General features: G+C 42.0%; 1 protein-coding gene across 2 annotated transcripts in view; it reads right to left on the bottom strand.

Moving 5' to 3' along the window:
* Positions 1-15,037, bottom strand: part of LOC126343748 (juvenile hormone epoxide hydrolase 1-like) — a 46,232-nt gene that overhangs the window by 14,948 nt on the left and 16,247 nt on the right. The window contains exon 2 of one of the 2 annotated variants that reach the window (XM_050001965.1): positions 2,234-2,415. In XM_050001965.1, coding sequence (XP_049857922.1) covers positions 2,234-2,410 — 177 coding nt within the window. In that variant the 5' untranslated portion in view covers positions 2,411-2,415. The remainder of the gene's footprint in view (positions 1-2,233; positions 2,416-15,037) is intronic. The other variant, XM_050001964.1, reaches the window with a different exon arrangement.

The following is a 15,037-nucleotide window of genomic DNA, read 5'->3' on the forward strand; positions in this document are numbered from 1 at the left end:
CTCAGATTTAGGAGTGCTAGTTCTGCTAGGTTCGCAGGAGATCTTCTGTAAAGTTTGGAAGGTAGGAGACGAGATACTGGCAGAAGTAAAGCTGTGAGGACGAGGCGTGTATCGTGCTTGGGTAGCTCCGTTGGTAGAGCACTTGCCCGCGAAAGGCAAAGGTCCCGAGTTCGAGCCTCGGTCCGGCACACAGTTTTAATCTGCCACGAAGTTTCACATTCATCATTGTTCGTTGTATTTGGTCGTAGCGGACGTCACATGACATTCGTTTAAGTTCGTTGTTGATTCCTTCACTCAGTTTTTTATTACAGAGACCAGCCAGGTCTCTCACCGAACACGTTGAGTTACCGTGCCGGCGTCTACTAAGCCATCCGGATTCAGTGGTCATCACATCTTCAAGGACTACCCTAGCACGCCTCTCATCAGACCCAGATTATATTGGTTACTATTCTGTACATAAATATTGTTTGCATTCCTGTTTTTCTTTTTTTTTATGAGTTCAAACTTGTGCAGTATTTACACTCCTAGACTTGTCATTCATTTTCTGTTCTTGGCCATGTATCAAAATTTACTCCTAAGTTGAAAGAAAAGTATACGAACTAATAGCAAATTATGTACAGCTCATTGAGTGATTGATTAGCTCTTTTAACATCAAGTTTATTCAGCCCTGTTTACGACCAGTGTACCACATTTGTGGTTGCTAATGTTGTATGTGGCAACACCCTATACGTTAGGCTGTATGAATAGTGTATAAATCTGTATCTAGTATCTGAAAATAACATAGTTATACGAAATAAAGGGAAGTAGTAGCTGCAGTAAGTGGGAATAGTGGTTAACTGAGAAGTAAGACGTTCCAATAAAATTGATTTTTCTGCCTTAAATTTCAAAACTTAATTTACACGTAAGTAGTATAACCAGTGAAGCATACACAGTGAATTTGTTCCAGTAATAGTCTATTTTGTGTACCTTTCCTTCCAAAGAAATATCAGACTGGTTCATCTACGTCTACATCTACATCCATACACCGCAAGTCATCTGACTGTGTGTGGCGGAGGATACTCTGAGTACCTCTACCGATTCTCCCTTCTATTCCAGTCTCGTATTGTTCGTGTAAAGAAAGATTGTTGGTGTGCCTCTGTGTGGGCTCTAATCTCTCTGATTTTATCCTCATGGTCTCTTCGCGAGATACATGTAGGAGGGAGCAATATACTGCTTGACTCCTCGGTGAAGGTATGCTTTCGAAACTTCAACGAAAGCCCGTACCGAGCTACTGAGCGTCTCTCCTGCAGATTCTTCCACTGGAGCTTATCTGTCATCTCCGTAACGCTTTCGCCATTACTAAATGATCCTGTAACGTAGCGCGCTGCTCCCCGTTGGATCTTTTCTATCTCTTCTATCAACCCTATCTGGTACGGATCCTACACTAGTGAGCAATATTCAAGCAGTGGGCGAACAAGTTTACTGTATGGAAGGTAGGAGACGGATACTGGCAGAAGTAAAAGCTGTGAGTACCGGGCGTGAGTCGTGCTTCGGTAGCTCAGTTGGTGGAGCACTTGCCCGCGAAATGCAAAGGTCCCGAGTTCGAGTCTCGGTCGGGCACACAGTTTTAATCTGCCAGGAAGTTTCATATCAGCGCACACTCCGCTGCAGAGTGAAAATCTCATTCTGGAAGTGTACTGTAACCTACTTGCTTTGTTTTCGGATTGCATTTCCTTAGAATTCTTCCAATGAATCTCAGTCTGGCATCTGCTTTACCGACGATTAACTTTATATAATCATTCCATTTTAAATCACTCCTAATGCGTACTCCCAGATAATTTATGGAATTAACTGCTTCCAATTGCTGACCTGCTATTTTGTAGCTAAATGATAAGGGATCTATCTTTTTATGTATTCGCAGCACATTACACTTGTCTACATTGAGATTCAATTGCCATTCCCTGCACCATTCGTCAATTCGTTGCAAATCTTCCTGCATTTCTGTACAATTTTCCATTGTTACAACCTCTCGATATACTACAGCATCATCCGCAAAAAGCTTCAGTGAACTTCCGCTGTTATCCACAAGGTTGATGGTAAAAGGAATGGTGAGGGAGAGGGAATGTTGGGTTTATGCTCGCCGCTTCTGCAGCACTTGATAAGCTACATATGCGTTACATAGTCGTGTCAAATTCCGAGACAGAACCATTTTAAAGCAACACGTAGCGCAGCATGCAACGAGAGCAACACGTACCTGGTCTGGGACGTTTATCTTGAAGGGCCGGATGGAGGTGTCGACGGCTTGCGGCTGTCCCTGCGCCCACCACTCTGAACGGAGCACAGGCGGCGGCGCCGTTTCGTTCAGCTTGGCCCAGAACAAGGCCACCACTATCACCAACGACGCCACCACTATCTTACCCAGAAGGCCCATCCCTGCTGCAAGAGAGCCATGAATCATTTTTACTCACAATAAACACACAAATGTTTGATTCTGAGCCAAAGTTGACAAGATAACTGCGTTCTGGAATATAACGTCGCAGTCATGTCTTCCAAGAACCCGCCAGGATAGCCGAGAGCACCTCAAATGAACTTTACCACCTAAAACATTTCTTCGTAGAATATAGCTACATTAGACTGGGAACACCCGAGAAAGATGTCAAAGTTAAGAAAATATACCAAAACTTAATGAACTTTCAGACCAAGAACATCATAGAACAAAGATACGTCGGTCACTCTTGGCATGATATCTGGAGGAACATACACCACCCGTATTTACCAACAAAAGTGCGGTCATTGTGGTACTATTTTGTGAATAGGAAATTTCACAACGAACTCCAGACTACATTCCATTCACATGGGTGATTCCCCTTTGTGTACCACTTGCAACTTGATTGATACAGATGAACAGCAATTTGTCTGTGGAAATGCGAATAATATATGGTTGTCAATCAGCCGCATTTGATAACGCCAGCGTGCCTTTTATACCCGGAACAACAGCTATACACCACCTGGAAGAAAAATGCCATCAACTGGTTGAAGGGACACGCGGTATTTTACCTGCTGTCCAATAAAGAAGGAGCGAAGGAGATTTTTGGACGTACATTTACGACCAGCATCACAAGCTACTACGCATGAATAATTATTATGATACTTACGCCAACGTCCTCAGAAGAACAGTCATGTGAACTCCATTTTCGATAATGCGATTCGGAACATGAAGAAACGAGACAATTTGATCTTTGAAAAACAAATACGATCAAGTGACGAACATCACTATCTGGTTTAGACTTGGAGTTTTTCTAAAATGCCAAGGAAACTGTAATTAATTTTAGTTTGTTTTATTACTTTTAAATGTCAGTTGAAAATTATGTACTACTGTGGAATGTTATGACTAATAAACTGAAAAAAAGAGCGCTAACGTGCTGCTTCCTGGACTCGGGTAGGCGCGCCGGCCCCGGATCGAATCCGCCCAGCGGATTAACGACGACGGCCGGTGTGCCGGCCAGCCTGGATGTGGTTTTTAGGCGGTTTTCCACATCCTGATAGGTGAATACCAGGCTAGTACCCACGTCCCGCGTCAGTTACACGACTCACAGACATTTGAAACACATTCACACTATTTCACGATTTAAACTAGCCGCAGACAGCTGGGGTACACTAATTCCGTCCTGGAGGGGGGGGGGGGGGGGGGGGGGGGGTTACGGGTGGCGGCAGGAAGGGCATCCGGCCACCGCTTAAAATTAACATGCCAAATCCGGTTAACCATGGCCGACCCTGCGTAACCGCGGGACAAGGCGCAAGCGATAGATAGATAGATAGATAGATAGATAGAGTCATGTCTTCCAAGAATCCGATAGACTAAACTGAACCATTCACGGCGGAGTGTTTGTTACCTCCTGGGATTAATATGTTATTACTAAAACGCTCCACTACAGTGAAAGGTACTGGTTTGCGAAAATAAAACAAATTTGTCTCTGATTTCTGCTGCAAACATTGCCATAGGTTGCCCAATAAAATACTACAGACACAGAAGATGTGCTACATTAGTTGTAACTGAAGCCGTCTAATAATAATAAAGGTACAATTCTTCGAAGTCTGTAGCAGAAATAAAGGAATTTGTCACAAAAATTTCTCTATTACGTTTTTTAGTAACATTTCTCTATTCCATTTTTAGTACATCGCCCAAAATTTGGGCTCACCTGCCTGAGTAACTTCTCCACACCCTGATCTTCCGGAAGGAACTTTCATTGCATACACAAGTGATGATCAGCTTGCTAACCACCAGATGTTTGTTGGATGAATTATATTTAGCAGTCTTTTAGAGAGAGGAAGAGAAATGTCGAGGGTAACTGATTATTTTACTGAAGTAAAAGGTAATCTTTGTGAATTAGCTCTGGGAGATAATTTGAAGATGATGCTGTCTTTAACAGAAGTGTGAACCCAGGCGTTTGTCAAATGTATTAAGACTTGTGAAAGAAGTGTTTTGTGCAACTCCTGATGACTAATATTAAAGTTAATCCAGTGCCTTTTAACATAATATTCTCTGGAAATCCTATAAGCATATTAAAGAAAAAATTAGACTGGTTGATCGCTGTAAATTGTTAACCGATGGCTAATGCTCAACTGTAACCTAACCTAAACACATGAGTTTTCTAATGTCTTCCACATGCACAGCATAGCGACGGTAGAGGTTACAAATCGTAACCCATTGTTCAATGGAAATACGAATGAAGCGACATAACTATTTATGGAGCGTTTTTGCGCGTGGGGGATAGTTAAAAAATAGAATTTTAGCATGACAGCCTGTGACATGTGGAGAATTGCAAGCCTTGGAAAAGCATGAAATAGTAATGTAATTTTTCAAGCATGGACTTCAGGCTTCTGCTAACAAACAAGACAGAAACACATTACATGTATTTAACTCTGATCCATATCCCAGTAAAAACAATGGACCGTACGATGCATTATATGTTCTAAAATTACTGAAATACTTCACTGAACGAGTAGAATTTTAACATTATACTATTACAGAGTTTACACTGTAGACAAGCCAATTCTGTGGAATTTGCATTGTCGCCATTCAAGAAAGTATGGCTCTACTTTCATGCTAAGTACTGCTCTTGGTTTCCTTTTATTTACAAACTACAGCTATGACATACAATCAGGAACATGAGGAGCATAGACGCAACTATCACCACCCCACCATCCTTGGCGTATGCTCACTGGATAGAGTAGCGCACCCAATCTCTCTCTTATGCTTCCAACGCCATATAAATATTTTAGTCCAGCATACAACACAATTTCGAGCACGACAAGTTCGGATAGAAATGATCGATCAGGTCCACCTCTATGGTCGATTGCGTCCTAGATTAAATAAGAATTTAAGCTCGACTTATCTACGTCACCTTTGAACACAACTACCCGCTACACAGACCTGGTCTGCAAGGTGCTCATGCTACCGCTCTGCAGGGGACATTCATTCCCTTGACAGACCCAGATGTCAACAATATGACAGACACAGTGTATCAGCCACAAGCTGGATTGTGTCCAAAACACACCTGTCTGTTTTGAAGAGATACTCCAGTCGGCACCACCGAAACATCTGAGACCAACAGCATGCTCACCCTGGAAAACATCGCCACATAAGAAGCACTTGTTTTGCTCTGCAAATCATGTGTCACGCAAGCATCAAGGAGATATCACTCCACTGGGAATGTATTTGAGGTGACGCCTGGTGACTGTGCCAGTTCAGTTCACTGAGCCATTGCAAGCAGTTCTGAAGCAGAGCGATCACCAGCATCTACAACAGTTGCAGCAACCATCCAATCGGGAAGATACTTCACAGCAGCCACTACAAGCAGACAAATGTCAGCCAAGGAACTTTGCCTCCTCCAACTTGGCCTCCTGAGGGACAAGTGCTCCACAACTTACATTCTTGTGTGGAACTTTGACTATCTACTGTGCTCAGTAGCTGCCATCATTATATAAACGAGTGAACCTTGATTTCTCCTCGATAAATGCCACTGCTAAATAAACTTTGAATTTATTATCCCGATGGTAAACAAGCTAGTGACTCCAGTCATCATGATTCGTTCTGTGGACCTTATCTTTCAAACATTTTTACATTGACAGAGACTAAATAATATTAATGTAGGTTAATTCTTACAAAGAAGAAAACAGCAACCAGCCACTATTAATAGTGCTATTTATTTAGATAAATAGCGCCGTTACCGGTTTCGGACTGGCAAGTTCATCATCAGACTGCTGTTCATATGATTTTCAACATACATTTTAATTTATCGTCCGTTTTCGATTTTTATTATTCCACTGTGGCGAAGTATTTTTGGTGTGTTGCTGCCGTCGAAAACTCTGCGCGATTTTGTTGCGAAGTTGCAGGATGGAATGGCGAAAATGAAAATGCGTGCCCGACTGGGACTCGAACCCGGACTTTCCGCTTATCACGAATGGTCACCTAACCATTTTTTCCCCTCTTGGAAGAAATGAAAGTTTATTTGTACACATAACTACCCACAGATCACATTAAACGAACAATCTGACCTTAAACGCAAAAACCACATCGAAAATTTTATTCATATTTTAAACATAAGCCGGCCGTTGTGGCCGAGCGGTTCCAGACGGCTTCAGTCTGGAACCGCCCTACCGCTACGGTGGCAGGTTCGAATCCTGCCTCGGGCATGGATGTGTGTGATGTCCTTAGGTTAGTTAGGTTTAAGTTGTTTTAAGTTCTAGGGGACTGATGACCTCAGATGTTAAGTCCTATAGTGCTCAGAGCCATTTGAACTATTTTTTTAAAATATAGATAATCGATAAACATACGCAACTAATGACATTTTACAAGCAAAGGTAACATTAACCATAAAGATCAAATCACTAACGAAAACTCATAGATTACCAAATTAAGCATTTTTTTTATATTCGAGCTCTATCTACTGGTGCATTACATCTGTACAAACACATAAAAAGCAAAGCGAAATACGAAAAAATTTACTCCGGTACCGGGAATCGAACACGAGCCTCCTGGGTGAGAGACCAATATCCTAGCCACTTTTTTTTCACAAAAACAGTAACAAAAAAGGCCTGCTTACAATGAAATGACGTAAATAAGGTGATATAAGAGCAGTCAAATTACAGCATTCATAGACTGAGGGATGAAGTAGCACACCTTCAACTAGTGGTCAGCGCGCACAATTTCTTCTTCTGCAGCCTGAGGTTCCTCATCTTCATCATCATCATCATCATCATCCCAGACCGAAATCTTCATTCAGTAAATCCTTGATGTGTGTTCCTTTCATGGTAGATTACGTGCGCAGAAGAGCAGTCCCTAATAGCGACATCGCAAAGTCCTTCACTGCCTTGTTATTTTTTGTCAGTTCCAGCATTCTAAACGCATCCTTAGGGAGTTAAAGATCTTCGTTTATAACAGACACCAGATCAACGAGAAGACATTCACGAAATTACAGCTCTGATAAGCATGTCATTTTGTAACTGATCGTACAAAGTATGTAACTGGAATCAAGCAGGTGCCCTGTAAAGTCTTGAGTGGTGCGCAAATTACGTAGGGAATAATAATAGTAGGCAGATAAGACTATACTTTGCAAGTTAGTATAGTATCTGGCGGTGTGTACTGATTTATTTCACAGGTATGTGTGCGCGAAGGCCCTTACTTCTACAGTCCACAATGGCTTTTCCCCTGTAGTGTCGGCATCAATGGACACACTGCAGCATTTAGGCACGACAAAACTTTGCTGGGTACTGCGGTCTAGCCGTATGACAGACGTCGTGAGTGTCCAAAAAACATGGTTTTATTTGATTTAATAGATAAAATGATTCTATTCGCTTTCAATAGCGGGATTAACTTTAAGGAGACCTGCTCGTGAACAGGTAGCATTTTCATCCCATAACGCCGGATGCACGTTTAACATGGAAGATCTAAACCGCGGAAGATTCCTATTGGCTGAGAGAGCAACCGACCTCCCAAAGATGCGAAAATGTCTCAGTGTACATGCAAAGAGGTTGCTCGAAGGGCTTATTTCGATCAGTCGTAGCTGAATATAGCAGAAACTCGCAAAAGTATTGCAAATATAACTGTCGCGATCTACGAAAAGCAAAATATAGTGGTCAGAAAGGAAACTGCCAGATGAACAGGCAAATTTCAACATTACACCGTGTGACGTGCAAATTTGACCAACACATCGTTATGTGGCAGTGTCATTACTTGTTTTCAGGGTTTGCTTTTATAGTACTTTAGAGCGGTCAAAAAGTTTCCGTTCGAAGTTATTGCTACAGCATATTTGGCTATCCGTGCGCGACTCACGGCCAGTCACAAACTTTCATATGTCGTCAACTATGCGTCTACGACCTGTAGTCGTACATAAGTACATGCCTGCATGTCCAAAGGAACTTTGCATCGTAATCAGAATAACACAGGCACTGCAATATCCTATCACAAATATACAACTTACATCGGCCATTCATGCTTATCAACATTCTGCATTTATTACTATAAACTACTTCGCACACATTACTGTTTGTACTCATTACGCTTGTAAAGCTCGGTTGTATATCGTGTAGCTAATATTTTAAAAGTTGTACTGTTTTCATGAAATTGTATCAGATACGAGGGTAATCTCAAAAGTAAGGTCTCCTATTTTGTTATAAGTACAGAACTCTGTGTGGCAGTTGGTCACACTGTTATATAGAGTCCTTCATGCACTGTGTGTAAACATGCACACGCCACGCTGAGGTGCTCAGTCTTGGCTTGCCAGCCGTTGAGAATGGAGCTCCCGTTGGATGTTACCGCCAATTGCGAATTGCGTGCAGTTATTTGGTTTTTGAACGCAAAGGGCACTGCGCCCATTGAAAACCATCGCCAATTGAAATAAGTGTACGGTGAGTCGTGTATGGATGTCAAAAATGTTCGTAAGTGGTGTAGAGTGTTTTCAGTTGGTCAGACCGAAATTCACGACGAACAAAGGAGCAGGAGACCGTCAATTTCTGAGGAGACAGTGTTGAAGGTTGACGAAAGCATGCGTGAAGATCGGCGGAGCACCCTCGATGATCTCTGCACGTTGGGTTTTGAGGCTTCCCGAAGCACCGCTCACAAAATTTTAACGTAAAATTGAACTACCGGAAGGTGTGCGCAAAAGCCGGCACCGTAGCCAGCACGTTAGCGTGTTCGGACAGAGAGCTGCGTGCTCTCTCCGTAATAATAATAATAATAATAATAATAATAATAATAATAATAATAATAATAATAATAATAACCTCCCCCCATGAACCATGGACCTTGCTGTTGGTGGGGAGGCTTGCGTGCCTCAACGATACAGACAGCCGTACCGTAGGTGCGACCACAACGGAGGGGTATCTGTTGAGAGGCCAGACAAACGTGTGATTCCTGAAGAGGGGCAGCAGCCTTTTCAGTAGTTGCAGGGGCAACAGTCTGGATGATTGACTGATCTGGCCTTGTAACACTAACCAAAATGGCCTTGCTGTTTTGGTACTGCGAACGGCTGAAAGCAAGGGGAAACTATAGCCATAATTTTTCCCGAGGGCATGCAGCTTTACTGTATGATTAAATGATGATGGCGTTCTCTCGGGTAAAATATTCCCCCATTCGGATCTCCGGGTGGGGACTATTCAAGAGGACATCGTTATCAGGAGAAAGAAAACTGATGTTCTACGGATCGGAGTGTGGAATGTCAGATGCCTTAATCGGGCAGGTAGGTTAGAAATGGATAGGTTAAAGTTAGATATAGTGGGAATTAGTGAAGTTCGGTGGCAGAAGGAACAAGACTTTTGGTCAGGCGAATACAGGGTTATAAATACAAAATCAAATAGGGGTAATGCAGGAGTAGGTTTAATAATGAATAAAAAAATAGGAGTGCGGGTAAGCTACTGCAAATAGCATAGTGAACGTATTATAGTGGCCAAGATAGACACGAAGCCCATGTCTACCATAGTAGTATAAGTTTATATGCCAACTAGCTCTGCAGATGACGAAGAAATTGAAGAATTGTATGATGAGATAAAAGAAATTATTCGGGTAGTGAAGGGAGACGAAAATTTAATGGTCATGGGTGACTGTAATTCGGTAGTAGGATAAGGGAGAGAAGGAAACATATTAGGCTAAGAAATGAAAGAGGAAGCCGTCTGTTAGAATTTTGCACAGAGCATAACTTAATCATAGCTAATACTTGGTTCAAGAATCATAAAAGAAGGTTGTATACATTGAAGAATCCTGGAGATACTAAAAGGTATCAGATTATATAATGGTAAGACAGATCTAGGCACCAGGTTTTAAATTTTAAGACATTTCCAGGGGCAGATGTGGACTCTGACCACAATCTATTGGTTACGAACTGTAGATTAACACTGAAGAAATTGCAAAAAGGTGGGAATTTAAGAGGATGGGGCCTGGATAAACTGACTACACCAGAGGTTGTACAGAGTTTCAGGGAGAACATAAGGGAACAATTGACAGGAATGGGGGAAATAAATACAGTACAAAAATGGCTCTGAGCACTATGCGACTTAACATCTGTCGTCATCAGTCACCTAGAACTTAGAACTACTTAAACCTAACTAACCTAAGGACATCACACACATCCATGCCCGAGGCAGGATTCGAACCTGCGACCGTAGCAGTCGCACGGTTCCGGACTGCGCGCCTAGAACCGCGAGACCACCGCGGCCGGCTAAATACAGTAGAAGACGAATGGGTAGCACTGAGGGATGACGTAGTGAAGGCAGCAGAGGATCAAGTAGGTAAAAAGACGAGGGCTAGTAGAAATCCTTGGGTAACAAAAGAAATATTGAATTTAATTGATGAAAGGAGAAAATATAAAAATGAAGTAAATGAAGCAGGCAAAAAGGAATACAAACGTTTCAAAAATGAGATCGACAGCAAGTGCAAAATGGCTTAGCGGGCGTGGATGGCTAGAGGACAAATTTAAGGATGTGGAGGCTTATCTCACTAGGGGTAAGATAGATACAGCCTACAGGAAAATTAAAAAAAGATACCTTTGGAGACAAGAGAGCCATCTGTATGAATATCAAGAGCTCAGATGGAAGCCCAGTTCTAAGCAAAGAGGGGAAAGCAGAAAGGTGGAAGGAGTATATAGAGGGTCTATACAAGGGCGATGTACTTGAGGACAATATTATGGAAATGGAAGAGGACGTAGATGAAGATGAAATGGGAGATACGATACTACATGATGAGTTTGACAGAGCACTGAAAGACCTGAGTCGAAACAAGGCCCCCGGAGTAGACAACATTCCATTAGAACTACTGACGGCCTTGGGAGAGCCAGTCCTGACAAAACTCTACCATCTGGTGAGCAAGATGTACGAGATAGGCGAAATACCCTCAGACTTCAAAAAGAATATAATAATTCCAATCCCAAAGAAAGCAGGTGTTGACAGATGTGAAAATTACCGAACTATCAGTTTAATAAGCCACAGCTGCAAAATACTAACGCGAATTCTTTACAGACGAATGGAAGAACTGATAGAAGCTGACCTCGGGGAAGATCAGTTTGGATTCCGTAGAAATGTTGTAACACGCGAGGCAATACTGACCTGAATACCGACTTATCTTAGAAGAAAGATTAAGGAAGGGCAAACCTACGTTTCTAGCATTTGTAGACTTAGAGAAAGCTTTTTTCAGTGTTGACTGGAATATTCTCCTTCATATTCTGAAGGGGTAAAATACAGGGAGCGAAAGGCTATTTACAATTTGTACAGAAACCAGATGGCAGTTATAAGAGTCGAGGGGCATAAAAGGGAAGCAGTGGTTGGGAAGGGAGTGAGAAAGGGTTGTAGCCTCTCCCCGATGTTATTCAATCTGTATATTGAGCAAGCAGTAAAGGAAACAAAAGAAAAATTTGGAGTAGGTATTAAAATTCATGGAGACGAAGTAAAAACTTTGAGGTTCGCCGATGACATTGTAATTCTGTCAGAGACAGCAAAGGACCTGGAAGAGCAGTTGAATGGAATGGACAGTGTCTCGAAAGGAGGATATGAGATGAACATCAACAAAAGCAAAAAGGAGGATAATGGAATGTAGGCGAATTAAGTCGGGTGATGCTGAGGGAATTAGATTGGGAAATGAGACAATTAAGGTAGTAAAGGACTTTTGTGATTTGGGGAGCAAAATAACTGATGATGGTCGAAGTAGAGAGGATATAAAATGTAGACTGGCAATGGCGAGGAAAGCATTTCTGAAGAAGAGAAATTTGTTAACATCGAGTATAGATTTAAGTGTCAGGAAGTCGTTTCTGAAAGTATTTGTATGGAGTGTAGCCATGTATGGAAGTGAAACATGGACGATAACTAGCTTGGACAAGAAGAGAATAGAAGCTTTCGAAATGTGGTGCTACAGAAGACTGTTGTAGATTAGGTGGGTAGATCACGTAACTAATGGGGAGGTATTGAATAGGATTGGGGAGAAGAGAAGTTTGTGGCACAACTTGACTAGAAGAAGGGATCGGTTGGTAGGACATGTCCTGAGGCATCAAGGGATCACAAATTTAGCATTGGAGGGCAGCGTGGAGGGTGAAAATCGTAGAGGGAGACCAAGAGATAAATACACTAAGCAGATTCAGAAGAATTTATGTTGCAGTAGGTACTGGGAGATGAAGGAGCTTGCACAGGATAGATTAGCATGGAGAGCTGCATCAAACTAGTCTCAGGACTGAAGACCACAACAACAACAACAATAATAATAACTGAGTCAAGGAATCAACGATCAACTTGAACGGATGTCCTGTGACGTCCGCCCAGACCAAGCAAACTAGCTATATCGGAATAAAGTATTTAGCGCACAAACCCCGTAATCGCTGGGTCGCTGGATCGAGTCCCGCTCGTCAGTTATTGTTTTATTTCCAACACAGTCATTTTCTTTACTGTTTATATTACAGTTGATGTAATGGGAAAAATACGTGTAATCGGATGAACTTTTATTAAATATACAATGTTATTTGGCAGTCTGCAAATTTTTATTAGCACAAATAATGTAATATTCATAACTACCGACTAGTAAACGACCAAACGAATAAAGTGATACTGAAAATGTGTGCTTGTCCGTGTCTTCAAAATTGTTGGTATTTAATCGAAAGAGAACGAGGAATTGCTCCTTGTGAAGACGCTATTAAAATACACTCGATACTGCATGACGAATGATCAGCGCCTATATTTAAGGAAATGCTCCGTTATGCATGGTTTGCTTCCAAATTATCGGCTGAAAGAGTGTTCTTTGATAATGTTAACGAGGTTTGTTTTTCCACGGGAAACCTCAAAAGACCTTGCGTGTGCGGAAACATGGCATTTATTCAATGCAGCTGGCACCGTTTAACTTTGTTTTTCATGTTTTTACGAAAAATACCATCCCGCAACTTGTAATGTCGAAAGCGACGATTAATTGTACATGTTTCGAAAGCCGTCTGTACCGGTCAAAGCTTGGAGGTAACAAATCGGTTAGGGCTCCTTCCAGGTATAAGGGATTTTTCAAATCAACGACAAGCATACATTTTCAGTATCACTCTATTCGTTTGGCTGTTTACTAGTCTGTAGTTATGAATATTATGTTATTTGTGATAATAAAAATTTGTAGACTGCCAAATAACATTGTAAATTTAATAAAAGTTCATCCGATTACACGTATTTTTCCCATTACATCAACTGTAATATAAACAGTAAAGAAAATGACTGTGTTAGAAATTAAAAAAAAAAAAAAAAACTGACGAGCGGGACTCGATACAGTGACCCAGCGATTACGGGGCTTGTACGCTAACCACTTTTTTTTGCATTTTGTTCATTATGGTTCACTGTATTTCGTCGTAGCGGACGTCACACGACATCCGTTTAAGCTCGTTGTTGATCGTTTCTCTCAGTTTTTTTATTACAGAGGCCAGCCAGCTCTCTGACCGAACAATCCTATTTTTTTTTAATTGGTCTCATTTTGTTCGTTGTTTCTGCTCGGGGCGGACGTCGCAAGACACCCGTTTCAGTTCGTCGTTGATCCATTAACTAAGGTTTTTTTATTACAGAGGGCAGCTAACCCTCTGACCGAACACGCTGAGTTACCGTGCCGGCGACACGCGGCTGCTGGCGCTTCCTGGTAAAAACGGCCACGCACAGGTTTGACGATATTGAACGACCGAAATTATCTTGCGATTTTCTCAATAACGCTTAAGAAGTACGTGCTACTCCTTGCACATTTGTTGTGGTCATGAAATACTACGAGTGTACGAAGTTTGCAGTAAATCCGCGTTCCAAACGTCGTGGCCTCCCTTTGTGAGAACCACATGCGGCAATCCTGCGCATTTCTTCACCGCCTTGCAGCCAAACAGGACAACTTTTTGGACTCAACTGTCATGGCTGACAAGACCTGGGCATACCACTTTACAGCTGGGACCAAGCAACAATCACGCCAGTGGTGGCATCCTTCTTCGCAGCATGACGGCGAGCTGGTATGACACGGGATTACAAAAACTGCCACAGCGTCTACAAAAATGCATCGACAGAAATGGTGATTATGTCGCAAAATAGCTAAATGTTCAAGCTGAAAACTGATTTAATCCATTGTATAAGTGAACAGGTCTATGTACTTATAAAAAAATAGACCTTACTTTTGAGATTACCCTCGTATATGAGAGGTCTTCAAAAGCGAGTTACATATCACTATGGCAGGTCAAGAAGCTTTTATTAAAGGATGTACTGCGCTTCGAAGAAACACAGATAATGACATATATAACTACAATATTTTTCAACATAGTCGCCAAGTCTCTGTAAACAGCGGTCGGAAGGTTCTATCAATTGTTTGGTTCTCTATGATAGAAATCCGCTCCTTGATCACGGAGCCATTCGAGAACTACTGCGTGAACGACCTCGTCACTGGAAAATTTCTTTCCCTCCAGATGTTCTTTCAGCTTGTCGAAAAGACTTGGCGCAAGATCTGTACTGTCCAGACAATGCTTCCAAACCTCCCACCGGCCGTGTCGACTCATAGCTCGTCTTGTGCGAGGTGCGTGCCCTGCTG

Source organism: Schistocerca gregaria, chromosome 1, assembly GCF_023897955.1.
Source record: "Schistocerca gregaria isolate iqSchGreg1 chromosome 1, iqSchGreg1.2, whole genome shotgun sequence".
Lineage (NCBI taxonomy): Eukaryota > Metazoa > Arthropoda > Insecta > Orthoptera > Acrididae > Schistocerca > Schistocerca gregaria.